Source organism: Panthera onca, chromosome D2 (assembly GCF_046562875.1).
Source record: "Panthera onca isolate mPanOnc1 chromosome D2, mPanOnc1 haplotype 2, whole genome shotgun sequence".
NCBI lineage: Eukaryota > Metazoa > Chordata > Mammalia > Carnivora > Felidae > Panthera > Panthera onca.
Genome location: NC_138349.1, coordinates 27,582,121 through 27,602,119, shown reverse-complemented (window position 1 = coordinate 27,602,119; position 19,999 = coordinate 27,582,121). Strand labels below are relative to the sequence as shown.

Below are 19,999 nucleotides of genomic sequence, written 5' to 3'. Positions count from 1 at the left end.
GTTTCCCTTTCTTGAACACCATACTCCTCCCTTTACCTTGTCAATGTGTACAGTGATGGAAGAGAAGGCCTGATCCCCCTTCTATGGAAGGTGAAGCTTAGTCACCACATACTGGTGCCCCAGAGAAAGGATGGGTGGAACCTACCACTGGTGGCCCCTCTCCAGAAAGAGAGCAAGGCCACCATTCCACACAAGAAGTCTCTACTCCCTTTGTGTCACTTGCTCCATGGTGACCTGGGTCCACCCCATATGGTCCCTCATCATTCTTGGCTGGAGTATAAACACAAACATATGTCCATATTGGAGGCAAGGTTAGGATGTTTACACAGAGGAACTTTCATTAGAGACTAAAGGGAATCCCCCCTCAAAAGAAAGCACACTGACGGGCACCTAGGTGGCTCAGTCAGTTAAGTATCCGACTCTTGATTTCATCTCAGGTCATGATCTTACAGTTTGTGGGATCCAGCCCCACATCGAGCTCCACACTGACAGTCCAGAGCCTGCTTGGGATTCTCTCTCTCCCTCTCTCTCTGCCCCTCCCCTGCTTGCTCATTCTCTCTTTCTTTCTCTCTCTCTCTCTCTCAAATAAAAACTTTAAAATGTTTAAAAAATAAAAAATTTAAAAGAAAAGTCATTTTGAGATTAACTAAGATGTCTGTAAATTAGAAATTCTTCTTTTTTTCAGTTTATTTATTTTGAGAGAGAGAGAGAGACCGTGAGCAGGAGAGGACAGGGAGAGAGAGAATCCCAAGCAGCCTCTGCACTGTCAGCACAGAGCCTGACATGGGGTTCGATCTCACGAACCCCAAGATCATGACTTGAGCCGAAATCAAGAGTCAGATGCTTAACTGACTGAGGCACCCAGGCACCCCTGTAAATTAGAAATTCTTGATTCCACTTGTAAGAATGTCTAGCCAAAAGACAGCTGGCTTGGCATAGTCTTCACGACATTAATATCCTGTCTCTTGTCTCCTCTAAGGAGATGGGAGAGAGATTCACATGGGGACCTCTCTGAGGTCAGGTGGGTTTCCAACACTTCCAGAACCTGTATCTCAATTTTCTGCCAAGGGTTGGCCATACTATGGGAAAGAGAGGTACTTTCTTTGGGACCTAAAAGACTACAGGTGCAGGGGTTAGGGTTGTGAGGTATGTGTGGAGTGGGAGGGACAAAAAGGCAGAGACAGCAGCCTGTGCATAGCCATTGTGTTTTATTGGATCTGGTATATTTTTTATTTTACAAAATATACAGAGGAGCCCAAAATGCAAAGCAGTCAACAGTGTTCTGATGGGAAAGGGGCCCCCCTTAGGGCCCTAACCCTCAGATCCTGACTGACTGGGAGAGTGAGCTAAATGGAACGAGCAAGTATATTAAAGGGTGGCAGCATGGCAAGAGTGGTCCCTGCCTTCTAGGTGTGTTCAGGGGCATCTCTGGGTAGACTGAATTGAACAAGAGGACACCCTAAGTAGGAACTGAGGAGGTTATGCGGGGGGTTAGAATAGAGCCTGGGTAGACCAAAGATTCTAGTGAATGCCCCCATACTGGTTTCAGATGTTATACATGCCTCCCTCCTTCCCCTTTCTTCTAAGGCATCCACTGACTCACTCCATGCCTCCAAGTCTAGAATAAATGGCAAATAAAAACTTAAGTGGCAGCCATCAGAGAGGGTAGGCTGAAACTTTGGCAGGTATCAGCTGGGACATCTCCCACCCATATTCCCCTGCTGCTGCTACCACCCATACAAACAGGAAGGAAGGAAAGGAAGGAATTCCAGGGATGAGCCAGACATCAAGATCCTATGCTCTCCTGGGATACTGAGGAGTATGGAAATTTCTGGGGCATTTCCTAGGAGACAGAGTCTTCTGGAGAGCCTAGAAACTCATGATAGCCTGGGGTGGCAGACCTATGGAGCTTAGACCTATAGTCTGGCATGCCTGAGGTGTTACAATCTCCAGGCCTTTCTGCACTCTGTCCCAGCCACCTGTGACCTAAACACCCAGCTCAGGCCTAAGATTTCTCCTTTTACATTCTTGTCCCCCTCTACAAGGCTCTCAAAGGCCCTGGTCTAACAGGCTAGTCAGTGCCATTGACAGAGTAGCCTCTCTGAGAAGGAAATCTTAGAGGAAATGCATATGAGATCAGAGATAGGGGAAGCACCATAGCAGGAGACATTTTGTCTAGTGTTGTAGTTTCTAGAGTAGGGACGGAAGGTGGAGAACCACTTATTTCCTATTAGCAGGGGCACCCTCAGCACTGAGTGTTAGGCAGGAAGGGGGTGGGAGCTGTTGGGAGTTGGGAACACTCCACAGGTACACTCTGCCCACTCCCTGGCCCCTTTAGCTCCAGCAGTCTGGACCACTGAATCCCCAGGCTCTTGGATTCCTACAGCCCCCAGGGCAGGGCTAGAATGAGGACAGACCTGGGAAGAGAAGGGTGAGTTCCACCTGGACTAGAGCTAGAGCATGGTCCCCCCAGGACAACTGACCCCCTCTCCTGGGGAGCTAGATGACATTGTCAAAGAGTTGCATGGACCTCATGATGTTCTCGTCCTGTAGCCATGATGTGAGAGAAGCAGATTGGAGAGAGAGAGAAATAAAAAGAGCTTATCAGAGACACAGAGAGGGACATGCATTCTGAAATGGGAACATTCAGAGACAGAGGCAGCAAGGAAGGAGACACCCAGAGAGACTTGTAGGGAGGGGCAGGCCTCCCTGAGTTGTGAAGGAATAGGACCCAGGAGTGTGGGCAAGTTAGGGAGATGATAATGTGCCCAAAGGAGCTTTCTCCTACATCACTGAATCGGACCCTGAGTCCAGACCAGGGAAGTATGGAGCGCAGGGACTTGTACCTTCTGGCAGGACTCAATGAATTCCTCAATGGTCACCACGCCATCCTTGTTCCTGTCCATCTTCTGCAAAAAGATAGTCAGAGAGAAGAGAAGGGATGACAGGAGAGAGGCAGGCAGAACTCAGGTGAGTTCTCTGCTGGGACCTTGCCTCCTTCCCTTGACTCCAGGACCCTCCAGCCTACCCAGTCCCAGGCACCTGGAAGAAGCTCTCCACATGCTCCCTTGGGGCCTCCTCTCGGAGCGCAGGATACGTATACTTGCCCATCATATCATAGATGGATTTCATGATATCAAGCATTTCCTGTTAGGCAAGAGAGAAAAGGATCCCTCCTCAGAGCCTCCAGCCTCCAAACCAGGAAGACTAGAGCCTAGGGCAGACCTCACGCCTTGCTGGTGATGCACGTGTGGGTCACATTTTCCTCCTAAGGGCTCTTTGAACCTCCCCTCACACATAGAAGCTCTCCAACTCTTCAGTCTCCCCACACCTCCTTGGTGATGCAGCCATCCTTGTTGAGGTCATACAGATTGAAGGCCCAGTTTAGCCTGTCATCTATGGTTCCCCGAAGAATCACCGACAAACCAGCCACGAAGTCCTGGGAAGGAGAGAGGAGGGAACTGGTTCTTCAGATACCCTTAACCCAATCCCCTCTCTGGGTTTGGCCTGTGGATCTTGGCCCTGATGCTCCAGGAAACAGGTCTCCCTGACCCACCTCCTCCAGCTCACCTCGAAACTGACAGAGCCATCATGGTTGGTGTCAAAGGCATTGAAGAGGAAAGTGGCATATGTGCTGGAGTCTGTAGGGTAAGCGTGGATAAGTTTGGCTTTCAGACAGGAGAGGACTTCCTACCCCACACCCCTCTTTATCATTTGGCATTCCCAGCCCCTCCAGAACCCTCTCCCCAGCTCAGCCTAGAGATGGACAGCTGCTTCCTCTCAGGCCTTGTCCCCTCACCTCCTTGAGGAAAGAACTGAGAGTAAATCTGCTTGAAGTTCTCCTCGTTGACAATCCCGCTGGGACATTCCTGGGGGGCGGAAGGGGGGTTAGAAACCAGACTGAGAGCAGAAACAAAACCCCCTTCCACTCACCACCACCTACTCTATGCCAGAAACTCCCAGAGAAGGAAAATCTTCCTGTCTCCAGGGAGCTCACCATGTAGTTCTCTTAAGGAAGGCAAGACTTCTCTTCAGTGCACAAGTTTAAAAAAACAAAGAACTAACCAGACGGCCAGTCTACAGGCTCCGCCTCGTCTCAAATCTGCTAGAGCTTCCTGCTAGAAGTTTGGTCAGCGGGGAAGAGGGGCCCGCTCCGCCTCCCCTTCCTTCTCTTACCCCTATAAGCATCCAGGCCAATCCTTCGGGGAAGTTTCGGATAGGCCCCGCCCCCTTGCCCCACCCCTCGCCCTGTCTGGCCTGGCTCTGTACTCACATTCTTGAACCCCCGGTACAGGACCTGCAACTCCTTGCGTGTGAACTTGGTTTGCTCCTGCAGCTGCTCCAGACCCTCTGGCCGGTGACACACGGTGGACAATTCAAACTCATCCTCCACGCTGTCTGCGGGGGGGTGGGAGGGGACGAGGGGGGAGGGGACAGCCGCGCCTCAGGCCCAGCCTCCAGGACCCCGCTTCAAAACCATCCTCCCCATCTCCAACGCCAGAGACCAGCCTGCCAGTTCCCTTGGACCCCGGTCCGAGGACATCAAGGCAAGGAGAGAAGACGCCGGTCAGCTTCCAAGTCTATCAGTTGTCCGGGCCCATGGGCAGGCCTGGCCCCACAGCCAGGGGTCCGACTCATCGCTGCCCTGGGCCCTTGATCCCTGGTTGAAGGAGAAGGCCCCCCAGCCCCATCTGCGTCCCAGAAAGGGAAGAGTAGAAAAAAAGGGTTCAAGAGGAAGCGTCTGAGGGTCCAGGCTCCGGACCTTCCCTGACCCACTCAGATCCATGGAGCCCCACACTTGCCCCGCCCAGATCCTTTTCTCCAGCCAAGCCCCACCTATCCCAGCCATGCTCCAGCCATGCCCCGCCCAGCCCCAGCCAAGCCCATCCAGACCCCACCCCTACCCTGCTCCCAGTATACCTTAGCGAAGGCCTCATCCCTGGCCCCATCTCAGTCCTGCCCCAGCTCCCAACATCCAGTCCCCAGGCAAGTGCCCCCACCCCACGCTCTCCAAGGCACCCGCCACCGCCACCGCCCCCACCAGGACAGTAAGTCACCTGGGTCCAGCGGGCGGGGTCTGTGGGGGCGGAGGGAGGCTGGGACTGCTAATGCTGAAGGGAGCGAACTGTCACCGAGAAAGTGGAAGACCCGGCCAACTGCAGACACACACCTCGCCCCTCACACTCAACAGCAAATCTCACAGACCTGCGTGTTACAGTGCACACACCCCAGCCCCGTGCACAGTGGCACACATAACGAACAAGCACAAACACACACGAAACAGACCCTACACACATATGCTTGGGGGACTCACGCCTGTCCTTTTCCTGAAGCTAGCCCCATGTGGAATCAAACACAATGACACTCTCGAAATGTAACTACAAAGTGGGCCTCTGTGGCTTGCAAAATTCAGTATGATCCCTTGAGACGGGCAAGGCCCAACTGAGGAAACAGGCCTGGAGAGAAAGCGAGGCCACTCAACTGGGGACCAGGCTGGGACTAGAAAGCCCAAGTATCCTGGCACCTGGAGGAAGGCGGGCTCCATCCTCTGCACCTGTATCCATCCAGTCAGGGCAAGGGCAACTTGCATCTCGAGGCCCAAAACATGCCCAGGGCAGGGTGGGTGGCCACAGCCGCAGACACTAACCTAGCTAAGCCAGCTAACAGACCTCGCAGCAGTCTGGTTTCGCCCGGCCACATTGGCCATACCCACACAGTCTCAGGTCTCGGCCCTGCCACACTGGCCACGCCCACTGACCAGTGAGGCCCACAGGCACTTGGGCCCAGCCCCCAAAACTGGCCACGCCCACACATTCCACAGGCTCCGGGTTCTATAGCTACACCCTCCTCACACTCGGGCCAACCAGCGCCCACCCCCACCCCCCAAGCCACATTGGTCACGCCCACACACACACTCACACTAGCTGGCCCGAACCGGTCACACAGGTCACACCCCAACACAAACAACCCGCCCCCGGAAGCACAGGAGAGGCACTTGCTTTCACTGACTGAGGGCAGAGCTTGGGGCCCGCAGCAAGGCAGCAGCTTGAGGAACCGCTGCTTCAGCGCTTTTTTAGTGGGCCCTGGAGGGTGGCCTGGGAAGAGAGAAGACCCCAGGAAGGCACATTAACCCCCACTGTCCCTCCGATCCCCTCCCCACCATCACAAATCAACCTGACGGGAAGCGGGTGTTGGGAGAGGACCGGAGGAGGAGAATGGTGAGAGTAGCTGGGGCTGGGTTAGGGAAGCCCAGTGGGGTTCACAGGCATATAAAGTCCACTCAGACACCTTGCATAATGGGACACAGCCGGGGGCCGTGAGGCCACCGAGGGGAGATGGCATTGGCCTTGGTGCCTGCTGACCCAGTGCCCTTGGCTCCAGTGCTATAGCTGGACCTCTGAGGGTGATGTCCAACCCAAGGACTGCCTAAGTAGGAACACCTGTCTCTGTCTCTCTCTCTCTCACACACAGTGACAAACGTGTATAGTGACACACAGAATGATAAATCACAGTGATGGAGGCCATACAGCGACAGCTTGATACCCAGGAACACACTCAAAACCAATGGCCTAATTTTTTAAAGTTTTATTTATTTAATCTCTATACCCAATATGGGGCTTGAATTCACAACCCCGAGATCAAGGGTCACACACTTTTTCAACTGAGCCAGCCAGGCACCCCCCACAATGGCCTAATTAAGCAGGCCCCAACACACACACACACACACACACACACACACACACACACACACACACTTTGACACAGTACTCCTTAATACAAACATATATAGATGTGGCCTAGGAAAAACATGACACACACATATGAAGACCCACATTGGCCATTTTCCATGCAGCATGAACAAACCATACAAGAATACATGGGACAGCATGACACGGTGTGTTAAGGACACTACAAACACTGTGCCACTATAACATGACACATATCAAGGTCACCAGGACATATAATCATATATTGTGACTTAGGTACCCAAGGCACCCCAGATACCTAAGACTGCACCTCACCAATAGAACCCATGTTTGTTCTTCCCACCTTTCCTTCCTATAACCCCTCATTTCAGGGCACTTAGAATCTCCCTGTCAGTGGAACAGAGTTCCTCATCAGCTAACTCACCCACTCTAAAAGTGTGTCCCCTCCCAGTCCTTTCGTATGGCTTGCTCTTTGAAGGTGACATGATAGCAAACTTTGAAGCAATAACAGACCTTCCCGATGAGCATTTTGGTGTAATGTGGGGCTATCCAGAGCCGATGACCACAGTTCCTCTCACTTCCCCTTATTTACACCCCTGTCCTACAGTGCTAATTGCACCCTAGGGAGAGACTCCACGTTCTTGTGCCTGTCTCCTGGCTGCACCCACCTCCAGACTCCAGAGCCAGAGCTCACAGAGACCTAGCACACTGCTTGCAGCTGGCCTCAGCCCATTCCTGGAGGGGCCCAATTTCCTTGGGTTGTAGGTTCCTAGGGCACCCGACATCCCACGCAGGCCCCGCCTCCCCTCAGGCAGGCTCCGCCCTTCAGGAAAAGGCTCTGCTCCCAGAGGGTAACTGAAGTCCATTCCTTCCCCTCCAATACGTCCTTTCTCCCCCTCCCCCTCAGAGCTATGGAGAGGTAGGAGGGAGACGGGAGGGAGAGGTAGGAGGGTGGGCCGAGTCGGGATCGATGGCGGCCTGGCCCCCCGCCCAGGGCTCCATTAGCCCGGACTTTGGTTTCCCGAAGCCGGATTGTGCCTGGGGCCTCCGGTGGTGTAGTCGCAGCTGGACTGGGAAGGGCGGGGGGAGGGGGGGGGGGGACACGACACCACCCCCACCCCCGCCTCTCCCAACCTCCAGCTGTTCACACATCCACTTCCCTCCCTGGTCCTCCCAGGAATCATTCTCCTCTGCCTTCAGCCTACAGGACACCTGGGTTTCCTGGGTGACCCTCTTCCCATCAAATAGTCTAAAGTGGATGGCAAGTCAGAGCCAAACTGACTTCATCTTTTCAGGATTGGATGAACCCCTGCTCCCCACTCCACTCCGATAAATGTAGCAAAGGATGGAGGGTGGGTTAGGGGTTTCCTGCTCTTACTGAACCCCTGAGTAGGCAATTCATTGGCCCTTCCACGTTTCCAGTTCTCTTCACATCTTTGCAGCTCTCCCTGGTGTCTACCCTACAGCCCTCCTATCATGGTTCTTGCCTACTTTCCTGTCCCTTGTGGAACTGGAGAACAGCCATGCTATAGAGCTGCACAGTTATTGGTGTGAAGAGGAGGGAGAGGCCAAACCTCTCTGGGGGAGGCAGAACCTGCTCTCCTCTCTACCTCCAATATCATTCTCCCCACTAGACTTTGGGGCGGGGTGGAGAATTCCCAATGCCTAGGCCTTGAAGATCCTGAGAGAAACTGGGAGTGGCAAGGGGGCTTGGGAAGCAAGGTCCCTGATCTGTTCCACCCCTCACCCTCCTGCCAGAGCTGATTATAAATGTCTCATTCCCAGTGTTCCCACTCCTACCCCTCCAGAACCCACCCCCATCCCAAGCCTTGACTATGGAGCTGGTATTTTCTCAGGGAACTCTGGGAACAGCCACACACACAATCCAGTACCCAAAGAGGCCCAACTGCACAACCAGTCCCCCTCAGGCAGTCATATCCACATCTCACAAAGCCACACACCCGGTCCCTCTACACATTAAATCACATCCTTGTCACATGCAAAGGCTCATACAGTCACACACTTTATCCTTTTTCACATAGAGGAACACACAGTCACACCCCCCGTATCTCTCACACAGAGTCCACATAAACTACACTCTGTAACCTACACCTGCAAGGATGGAGGTGTGGAGAGTCACACGCATCTTCAGGGCCATTGTGGGTCCCTGGCCCCAAAGGGATACCCCAGAAGTCTGATGTTATCTCAGGATCCCTCGAACCTCCTTCCTCTACTCTAGATAGCCCTGCCTGTCTCCAGACCTCTCCTCATGCTCCAAATGGATTCCCCTCATCTCCATACCTTAGTCCTCCCATGCTGTGCTCCTCTCACCACCCCCCCCCCAAACACCCTAGCCCCCGGCCCTCTCTCTTCACTTCCCTCAGACATCCAGCCCCCAGATCCCCTCCTCACCTCCCTCAGACACTCTTCCCCCCCACCCACTCCTTGAATTTCCCTCTTTACCTCTCTCAGATGTCCTGTCCCCCAAGCACCCCTCCTCACCTCCCCTGGATGCCCTGTCCCATCGATAACATGCTCACCCCTGACCCCAGTCATAAAATCAGAGTAAGCCCCTCCCCAGCGCCGCTCAGGCCAGCAGCCCAGACACGCCCAGACACCTGGGTTACCTTCCAAGGAGACAGGCTCGAAAAGGCCAAACTGCTCCAGGACCTTGACAAACAGAGCGAGGACCACGAGCACAGCAACCATCTCCAGCCCTTCCAGGTTCATGGTGGGCCTGGGGCATGGCCCCCACCAGCTGAGGGTCAGACACACTGGAAGCCCTCCTCACACCACCTCCCCCTCAGGCTCCCCGGCCGGAGTAAGAGGACCGCCTGCAGCCTCCCTCCCCCTCCCCTCCCAGGATCTCCTCCCTCTCCCGCCCCCTCACCCCGCCTCTGCCCCGCAAGCCTCCCAGTCACAGCCTTTTCCTCTTCCCGGGGCCACTTCAGCCTACAGACCGGCATCTCCTCAGGAGCCTTTGGCGTGAAGGATATGGGACAAAACAGGCCAGGCCGTAAGAGGAAGGCAGCGACCTGCCTCTGTCCCTGAGGACAGCTTCCCCCAGACACCTTGTGGCTACTCTGTGCCAAAGGGAGGGGGTAGAGGGAGGAGCTGTGCTTAGGGAGAGGGCAGGGAAGGGCAGTGTGTGTGTGTGTGTGTGTGTGAGAGAGAGAGAGAGAGAGAGAGAAAGAAAGACTATGAGCTACACGTGTATAAGGAATAGATACATGAGTCAGAAATTATAAGCGTCTGGGCATTTTCTTGTGTGTATTCCCGTGTCTGACTATATAGAGAGTATGTGTTTCTCCTCTTATGTGTGTCTCTGTGTGTGGTTTGCACATGATTGCGTATGTGTCTATTAGGTGTGTGTCTTGTATATGGGAGTAAGTGACCTGGGTGTCCATAGTATGTGTGTGTGAGTGCACTGGCGTATGTCTGAGTGTGTGGGGGGCATGAAGTGTATGGGTTTCAGCAGGGCTGCAGGATAGAGGTCTGAAGACTGGTAGTATAGCTGTGTCCTATAATTAGGAGTATGGGTCTACGGTGATTGCATAATTGTATCTGCACGGAGCTGTATGAGAATATAAGCCGGGAGAAGGCGGTGACCTCTCCAGTCAGGAGGACACCACCAACATCGATCGCGGTTGTCATAGAGACAGTGAGGCGGGAAGCACTCTCTTTCCACAGCCCACGGACAGGGAAACTGAGGCCCAAGGGAGGGAGGATTAGGTCCAATAGCCGGGGCAGGAAAAAGGCTGCTTAGCCTTATCATGACCCTCTGGGGAGGGGACTTATTGTGGCTGCCTTTGGGATCCACAGATTCAAGTTCTTTGGAAGAGGAGAGACAGAGCTCCTCCCTTCCTCTCAGCCAGGATCTGCCAAAGCCTTGCCTGCTCCTGAACTGTTACTGGGCTGATGGAGAAGAATGATGGAGAGTAGGAGGGAAATCTGAATCCTCCAAGGGAGCCATCCACCCTCACCCCCTAGAGCATTCCTGGAGCCCCTCCCCCATCTGCCCAGCTCCTTCCCATTGCTGCTGTTGCTGCTGCTGCTGCTGGCTGTGTGTCTGTGTGTGGGTGTGGGTGTGCACATGTGTAGGGGTGGGGAGAGGCCTGCAGAGCCAGTGAACCAGAAGACAACTACTGCCACAGCTGGCTGACATTGATTGAGCACTCACTGTGTGCTAGATAATATGCTATGTGCTTACAGACATGGTCACAGTTTTTAAGATTTTATTTTTTAAGTAGTATCTACACCCAACGTGGGGCTCGAACCTATAACCCAGAGATCAAGAGTCACACGCTCCGCTGACTGAGCGAGCCAGGTGACCCCAGACATGATCATATTTAATTTTCACAGTAAACCTATGAAGGAAGTACCATTATCCCCACATTACAGGGAGTGAAACTAAGGCAAAAGGAGGTTAAGAAAATCACCAAGATCAGTAAGTGTCAGAGTGTTAGTTTTAACCCAGTCTGACCCTGAGCCTGTGCTCTAAACCATCACACTACACTGGCTCTTGTTAGACAGCTTGCCCACTCAGGAGGCCTCGTTTAGGGAGACTGACTCCAGAGGGAGCCCTCTCCTTTGTCCGGCTCTGGGATGAACGTGTCTCAGCCCAATAGTGGTGTAGGAGTCCCTCTGTCAGGCTGTCCCTGCCACTTCATTTGAGGATCACTGCTCTGCAGTTCCACATGGCCACCACTGGGGGTCAGGCATCCATCTTACTCCTATCTAACCCTTCCCTAACCCTTACCCCACCCACAACAACCTGGGAAGGTGTGGAAAGGATGGGAAGAAGGGTATGCCACTGGCAGGCTTGGTCCTCTGCTTGCCCCTCCACCCCCTCCTCCAGGAAGAAGTCAACCTGGGGACTGCTTTTGGTTTCTCATACCCTAGAAGTTACAAATAAACAGATGAAACCAGCAAATATCTCCCTATTACTGTCCAAATTCCACATCTGGCATTTAATTCCCTCTACCCTCATTGGCAGATACCCTTTCCAACCATTTTGGCCTCTTCACTGTCCTCCAAACACATCAAACTAGGTGCCATTTCTGTACCTTTGCTCCTGTTATGAATGCCCTCCTTTCTGTTCTCCTTCTTTTCTACAGTTCTCACCTAACAGGACTTCCAGGCCTCAGCAGAATTTCTAGCGAACTCACTGTTGGGCCCTCAAAACTCAGCACCTAATTCTGTAATGTTATTAAATGGGAAAAGTAAAAGGAGACAGCATAGCATGGTATGCAATAGTGCGGGCCAGGGTGCCAGATTCCCTGAGTTCAAATCCCGGATTTGTCAGTTACAATTAACTGGGCAAGTTCTTAACCTCTATGTGCCTCTGTTTCCCACCTCATATGGTTGCTGGAAGGAGTAAATGAATTAATACATGGAAAGCTGTTAGAATAATTCCTGGCACAGAGTAACTGTGGAAGTGTTTTCTACCATTATTAACAACACGACATCTCCTGCACCCCTTACATTTCTATAGCTCTCAATTAACAAAGCATTTCCACAAACATTGTTATCTTGATGGCTTCTCATGACAACTCCATGAAGTAGGTGGAGTGAATAGTATTGTGCCCATTTCATTGATGAGGTAAAGGAGGCCCAAATAAAGGGATTTGAGAGAAAGGGATTTGCTCGAGGTCACCTAGCTAAGATGAGAGGTTGCATATTTGAACCCAGATCTTTCTGGATCAGTCCTGTTTCCTCAACTAGATTCCAAGCTCCTAAAGGGCAAAGAGTTTAAAAATTGGATTTATATAGGAGCGCCTGGGTGGCTCAGTCGGTTAAAATTGGACTTACATAAATTGAATGACAGGCTCTGATCTGGTGCTTGTGGAACAAAGGTGAACTAAACAGGGGCTTCTATTGGGTAGGGAGAGAAAGCCCACTAAGAGAACCTTAAGGCTTCTATTCATTCATAAAATATTTATGTGCTTACTATGTGGTAGGAACTGTTACAGGCAGGCCATGAAATGAGCTATAAAAGCTCATTTAGGAGCACCTGGGTGGCTCGTTTGGTTAAGCATCCAACTCTTGGTTTTGGCTCAGGTCATGATATCATAGTTTTGTGAGTTCAAGCCCTGCATTGAGCTCTATGCTGACTGCGTGGAGCCCGCTTGGGATATTCTCTCTCTCTCTCTCTCTCTCTCTCTCTCTCTGCCCCTCTCCCACTCATGCTGTCTCTGTCTGTCTCAAAAATAAACTTTAAAATGCATTTCCCTAATGACAAAACAAACAAAAAGCTCATTTAACTGTAAAAGCTCTCTAACTGGAAGGCCAGGAAAAACTTGGAGAGGTTATTTTTTGAGCTGGTTCTTAAAAGATGGCAGGGCACCTGGGTGGCTTAGTTGGTTGAGTGTCCAACTTCCGCTCAGGTCATGATCTCTCATGAGTTTGAGCCCCACATTGGGCTTGCTGCTGTCAGCAGAGAGCCCACTTCAAATTCTCTGTCCCACCCCCGCCCGTCCCCTGCTTATGTTCTGTCTCAAAAAAAAAAAAAAAAAAAAAGATGGCGAAATGTCAACAGTCTACCCTAACAAAGGGGTCAACATTTAGTGAGCACATTTTGTGTCCTGGATACTTTACGTATATTGTCTCACTTAGGCCTCATAATAAAAATGAAAAATGAAAATATTACTCCTGTGTTTACAGCTGACATGGTCAGAGTGAATAGCAGTATGCCCATTTTGCAGATGAAAGAATTGAGGCTCAGGGAAATAATTTCCCCAAGATAAAACAGATGGTGAAGGATGGATCAAGACTTGAACCAGGACCAGTGATCTACCAGTCTGTCCTTCCAATGCGTGTGGGGATGCCAAGGAACCTTGGATGGCTGTAGCTTAGTTAGTGCCGGGGGAACCATAAGTGGTAAGACCAATGGTCAGATTCCATGGAGCCTTGAACACCAAGCCAAACTATCTGGAAGGAAAGAGGCAGCACAGCCACATCTCTGGCTCTCTGATGCTGATTCACAGATGGAGAGACTGACAACCTTGCACCCAATTGCCCAGTCTCTAGACCCTCCTCTTCTCTCTCTCATCCCCACCCTCAACCTTCAGAGACCTTGACTCAACCTCACAGGGACTCAAGGTCCTAACAGGACTCTGGTGGGAGGGTCTGTAAAAGGGAAACAGTGAGTTGTTTTCCAGGCTCTCCCTTCTCCCCACTCAGCAACCTCTCAAGTCCCGGGGCCCTATGAGAGACTCGTCCAGATCTGTCCTCCCTAAGCATCCTGGTGTCACTTAGCTCTTCACCCAAGGCAGTGAAGTCTTAATGGAAGCACTTCAGGCAGAGTGAAGGCTCAAAGGTACACTATCTTAAAACATTAGGTAGGCCCTCCCTAAATCCCTCAAACCTCACTGCAGAGATACTCCTATCATTTAGTTGTCTGTCTCTCACCCTTGGAACCTGGAATAATACTGCTTTATGAGGGGACGCACCTTATGTAGCTGTCCCACTTTCATCTGTCCATGATCCCCCAGTGAAGACCCCAGCCAGTAAAGACCGCAGAGCTCTTCTCTCGGTCCCCCAGCCCCACTCCATCCCCAGCCCCGCCAGAAGACACAGCAGCCCCCAGTTGCACTAGGTGATTAATGACTTCCCTAGGCCTTGGGGCTATTTTGGGGCCTGGAAGTCATGCCTGCTATGATTGAGAGCTGGTCCTGCCGGGCTCCAGCCATCTGTCACTGGAGACAGGTCCAAGAAGGGGGCTTGAGGGACACAGGCTCCCCAAAAGACTTCCAAGCATGGCTCTGGCTTAGCCCCATCTCCCTGCCTTCCTGGGAACACATGGCAAGGAGAGGCCAGCCTATACTCCAGGGGCTCAAGAGGATACCACGGAGAGAGCCAGAGAACTACAGATCCCAGAATGCCATGGGGCGAGGCTGTTTTGGTCTCTCCAGGCCAGGTAGTGAGGTGATGCGAGGTTCTGTGGGCCTTGCCCAGGCAGCCTTAAGGAAACTCAAGTGGAAGTGTGTGTAAATCTCAGCAGTGCCATAATATGATATTCACAATCCACATGTCATAAACTCCACACATCCCACACCAAGGTACAAGCTTATGAAGACTATACAACTAACTTAGTGTGACTCAGGAACCCCCTACCCAACTCTAAAGCGTAGAACCCCAGGCACATGCCATTTCAGTGTCATAGAATCCCAGTGATATGCAACCCCAAGCATGCACAGTTCCAGTGATCACAACCCCAGTAATGTATAACCCGGTTCATACAAACTCCCAGGGATAGACAAAACGGGGACATACAGTCCTTATGCCACACAAGTCTATTCATCCCATCATTCATGAACTCACTAGCTGAGTTCATGTTGGTCCAGTCCCGCCTCGGAAAGGCATTTTTTCCTTTTGGACGTTGACCCCAGTCATCTTAAGATCCCATTAAATTAAGCAATTCGATAAGCCCTTTCCCTGCTCCCCTGCAAGTGTCCTCCTTTTATCCCTTTACATCCACTTGCTTGAGGCCCCCTCCTCTGCCTTCAGTGAGAAGTCCTGCCTCATCCTCCACCATCGTGAAGGACCATGATGCCGCCTACCCTTTCCTCTTTGAAGACCCCTATCTTCCACCTTCTCTGTAGGAGACTCTATTCCTAGCTCTACTTTGTCAGGGATCTTGCCCTTTAAACGCTTTCCATTGAGGGATCCAGCTCCCTCCATCTCTGTGAAGGGCCCTTCCCTTCCCCACCTCTGTAAGGCTGTTACCCCACTTCACTCACTTTTTGTGAAGGGTCCAGGCCCTTCCTCCCTTCCTCATACCTGGCGACAGCGACCCAGTCACTAGCTGGTAGAGGGATCGTGCTGCTTGCCCCAACGGGCTCCGGCACCTGCGGGGGCATCGGTTCATGGTTCGGCTGAGAGTGCACTGGCCAAGCTCCTCCCCCAAGGCCCGGGGCAGTCAGGTCTCCGCCTCCACCCGAGTGGGCCCTGCGTGGGCGGCGCTGGAGGGCCGGACCCGCAGGACCAGAACCAGAATCTCGGACAACGGAGTCTTCTTCTGCTTCCTGTTTCCTCCGGGCCGCAGGAGGGGAACTTCCCCTATCCCCACCATCTGAAGCACCCGTCCTCAAAGTTTCTAGACTGGGCGGGGCGGGGGCGGAGGTGGGGGTGGGGGTTGGAATGGGAGGAGTCCTCACAGCCATCACCGGGAATGTTTTCTGATATTCTGGTGGGGAGGGGAGGCACCCACAGGTTTTGAAAAAGGAGATGGGGAAGGGGATAATGAACCTGATGCTTTACTGCCCCTCTTCAGCCCTTTCTTCTCTGCCGGTAGCAACCTCCTCCTACCAATTTGGCACTAAGAAGCAAGTGGGGGGGGGGGGGAGTAAGAGGACATAGTTGTCATGGCAACTTCCCACACTTCCATACTTCCTGGACCAATGGGAGAGAGAGCTGGAGGAAGGAGGAGGAACTGGACCGCGTATTGGGATGGCAAAGAAGAGGCGGCTCCAAATCCCTTTCTCTCATAACTTTCTGTTTTGTGTCCCTTTGTCTTGCTCCAGTGGGTTCCCAGATTCTACCATCATATGTTGGTTGTCAGCCAAATGCATGAAGGAGAAGCTCCCCTCCCCTCAGTCTCAGCCCTGACCCTTTCCAGGACTCATCTCCATCGGGTTGTACCCAAAATAAACCCTTCCAGGACCCATTGACGCCTTCAAACCACCGGGACAGCCTACAGGAGAGACTTAGTTCCACTCCTCCGACTGGGATCCTGTCATTTTGGCTGAAAATTCTACATTTATGAGACAAAAGTCACGTTCGAACTCCGTGCAAATTTTGCCACTAGATTTAGCCGCGACATCCCCTTTCGGAATCAACTACGCAAGCATGGCTGCTCTAAGACCACACGAGGGCGCCCTAGACTTGGGAAAGATATTTTATGGCCAGAGGGACCCGAGTTCAGGCCTTGGCCAGATTCCAGCTGTCTCCTCACTGTCCCCAGTCCTTTCTTTGCCTCCGGCTTGGACAGGACTGCCACGGATTGCTGCCTTTTTCGCACTACGCTGCACTTCCAAACAGACCTGCCAGGCTTGGAAGACCACAGGGGGTAGATCTGGGTCGGCTTGGGGCTCAAATTCTCCCCACCCCCAAAAATCTCCCCCAGCTTTTGAGTCCGGGGGAGTGGGGAAGAAAAGTGATCGGGGGTACCCAGGATGCCCTGAGGTATGACTTAAAGACTCCCTCTCTGTCAGCCTGATGGACCAGAAAGATAGGAGCCAAAGACTACCCCCATGTCCATCCCAGGAATCCCGACTGCACAGGGAAGGAACTTTGGGCACAAGGGTGGCCCCATGGTACCTCCGCCCCGACCGCTCTTCAGCACCGCGGACAACGACTCCCATTTTGGCTTCCCCTCACGCGTTTCAGAGCGTCCCAGCCTCTTGTCTCTTGCTGTAAGACAAGCCCTCCTCTGAAAGGAGATCTCCTGGTAGTGCTATTTCTATTTTCCAAGTCCTGTGTGGAGCTCTCTAGATCGAGGTTGCTGCTGCTGAAGAACACCATTCTTGATGCTTGTCAACATTTGACCTATTTTTCCTCGGGCGGTAGGCAGGCAGGAAGTAGTATTCTCCATTTTAGAGATGAGAAAAGTAAGACCCAGAGACCAAAAGTAATAGAAAGCCCATTCCTGCACCTTCCAATACAAGTGCTTCCCCACCTTCACTCAATCTCTGATTTAAATAGCCAAGTGGGGAGGGGATGATTCCACTAAAAGAGAGAATCAATTAAAGCAGAAGCAAACACTGAATAATGTGATGCTAATGAGTGCCCTGGGGCCTTACTACTAGCAAGGATCCTGAGTTGGTGAGAACACAGTTCAAAGCAGAGCTGGACCTTTGGATTCCATCCCAGGCGGAGCCACATCTAGGGCACACCTGGAGCCTACTTGAGAGGAAGGGCCCTCCCTTCTAGGAGTCTCAGCATAGGAACTAGGATTTCCCCAGGGTCAATGAGTAGGGGAGACACTTTCTCAAGGCATTAGATCCTAGTTCTCTTCCCCACCCCCAAATGTTAACCTCACTCCCCTCTGGACAGACAAGGATCTTGGGCTCCTTCCACCTCCCCAGCTTGTTTCTGACAAGGAGACAGTCTCCCTCCTCCCTTTCACTGTTGGAGTTCCTGGGCAGGCTGCACAATGAGACAGAAAACACACACACACATGGAAATGTACACAAGGTGACACAGGCCCCCACACAAACACGTGGGTCTGCCTACCAAACCCAGGAATATGTGCGGCACAGATGTACTCCCCACTGTGGGAGAGAGAGCATGCCTGGGCAGCAAAGTGGTTTGGGGAGGCTACACGGCACCTTCCAGGTCAAGAGCTTCTAACTCTGGGTCTGGAGTGGAAGCAAGAGGGGGGGTTTTCCTTCAAGACTGGGTGAAGTTCTGGGAGGGTTGTTGAAGGTTTAAGGAGCTTCAGTTGAAAGAATGATCTGAGTACTTTTGCAGGGGGCAGGGCGGTGACCAAACACTAACCAAAGCCTCCCCGCAAGGGCCAGGTGCTGTTCCTGGGAGCCAGGCTAGGCAGCTGGACACTGAAGTCTCTCCTTGGGTCCACCTGGTCACTTTGTGAAAAAATTGGGGGAAAAGTGGTGGGCAGTAAAGGCCTCCTTCTGCACCGGGAACCCAGAGAGGCAGCAAGGGTAAGACACATCATAGACACTCGCAGATATTGCCACATGAAAGTACACAATCAGCATGAAAGGCCAAATATAATGTGCATAGTCTCACAATCACAAAGCAAAATACAATCTACTTTAACAAATGCTTGCCCCAGGAGGTTCAGAGTCATAAGTCTTACAAAGAGACATACACCATGAAGTGAAGTCCTGACCATTCTGATAGTCTCACACAGAATCGCACACTCCACAGAATTGCACAGAAAACAGAGGCACGTGGTCAAAACAACTTCATTTATACAGGGTCCTAACACAACGTCACTCAAACATCTGATAAGATCATACAATTGCACAGCCAACAAAATCACACTCACCCTGTCACCAAGCCTAGGGCACATGGCAACCAGTTGAAGGAGACCGTGCGTGCAGGCACACACATATACACACACAGACACACACAAAGAATGACAGGCGCTCACGCACGTAACACCTCCCACTCCAGACACTCTCCTAGCTTTGTGTCACACACGCCCACACCTGCTGCTTCTCCCCACCTGCCCGCTAGTCCCCCCCTCCCCAACCCCCAGGGGACCCAAGGCTTTGAACCCCCAGTGTCCTGCTGCCCAGAACAGCCTGGAGGGTGCCTGGGAATGGGGCAGAGTGTGAGCAAGGGCCTGGCCAGGGTCAGATAGGGTCTGGGGTTGGAATCTACCCTCCCTCCTGCAACCCCTGAGTCCCTGACTCACCTGTGAGCTGGTCATAGGATCCGTCCAGGTCTCGGGAATCGGACAAACTCTCCTTGCGGCCCTGGCCCCGCATGGCCCCCGGCGCCCCCGTCCCGTCCCGCTTGGGCCGTGGGAGGGGGCGCCGGGTAGCCAAGACAGGGTGCTCACACGGCGCCCCCTGGCGGCGTTGCACGCTGCCTGGGCTGGGGCTGAGTCTGGAATGGGCTGGGGTCCCGCCTGGGGTCCTGGGGCAGGAGCGGGAGGCTTGGGCAGTAGGTGAGCGCAGAGCCGGAGGCAGAGCCGAGCTAAGCACAGAGCTGGAGCCAAGCCGCCTCTCTCCTCCCGCCCCCTCCCCGCGGCTGTCACCGCCGCCTCCCCCCTTTGGCGCTGCCGGGATTGGCTCCCCCTACCCCCGCCCCCTCCTCTTAGCAGCTTGGGGGAGGATCGCGGTGAAAGGGTGAGCTGGGAAGGGCGGGGAGGGAGACTGGTTCTACAGCAACATTACCCCCTAAACCTGGAGCTGTGGGTCCTGATGGTGGAAGATGGAGCAGGGCCTGAAAGGCCCCGCTGTGAGGAAACCCCTGCTCCAACCTTCAGGCACTCTTTCCCCCATCATCAGTACGGGCCAGGGGAAGTCTGTAAGTGCCCTGTCCGGGTCAGTCTCCACGTCAGCCCCTATTTTTTATGTTCTCCTCCCATGTATGGGTCTCTGTGGACCCCTGCCAGTGCCCGCTTTGCTCGGAGGGGGTTAGGGACGAAAAGCAAAGGTCAACCCAGCCTCTATCAGGCTCATCTCATGTTAAAGGTTTCACATAAAGACCCCAACCCTCACCCACTGCAGAACCCTGTCTCTGGGCCCCATTCACTGTGAGAGTGCCTTCTTCTGGGATCTAATGACTCCCATTGGCCCACTGGGAAGAACAGG

The 19,999-nt window shown here is 52.9% G+C and overlaps 1 protein-coding gene across 8 annotated transcripts; it reads right to left on the bottom strand.

Moving 5' to 3' along the window:
• Positions 1-1,188: 1,188 nt before the first annotated feature.
• On the bottom strand, positions 1,189-19,440 carry KCNIP2 (potassium voltage-gated channel interacting protein 2). 8 transcript variants are annotated; one of them, XM_060641684.3, is made up of 10 exons: positions 19,096-19,440; positions 6,000-6,095; positions 5,058-5,111; positions 4,274-4,398; positions 3,800-3,869; positions 3,571-3,641; positions 3,332-3,439; positions 3,029-3,147; positions 2,847-2,909; positions 1,189-2,547 (listed from the first exon to the last, which is right to left on the bottom strand). In XM_060641684.3, exons 1-9 carry the CDS (start codon positions 19,166-19,168, stop codon positions 2,879-2,881), a joined length of 747 nt encoding a protein of 248 aa, XP_060497667.1. In that variant the 5' UTR covers positions 19,169-19,440; the 3' UTR covers positions 1,189-2,547; positions 2,847-2,878. The 8 variants fall into 8 exon arrangements, with proteins under 8 accessions (XP_060497667.1, XP_078290881.1, XP_078290879.1 ...); XM_078434755.2 differs by having other exon boundaries at positions 1,189-1,618; XM_078434753.2 differs by having other exon boundaries at positions 1,189-1,618; positions 3,043-3,147.
• Between the last annotated feature and the right edge of the window lie 559 nt (positions 19,441-19,999).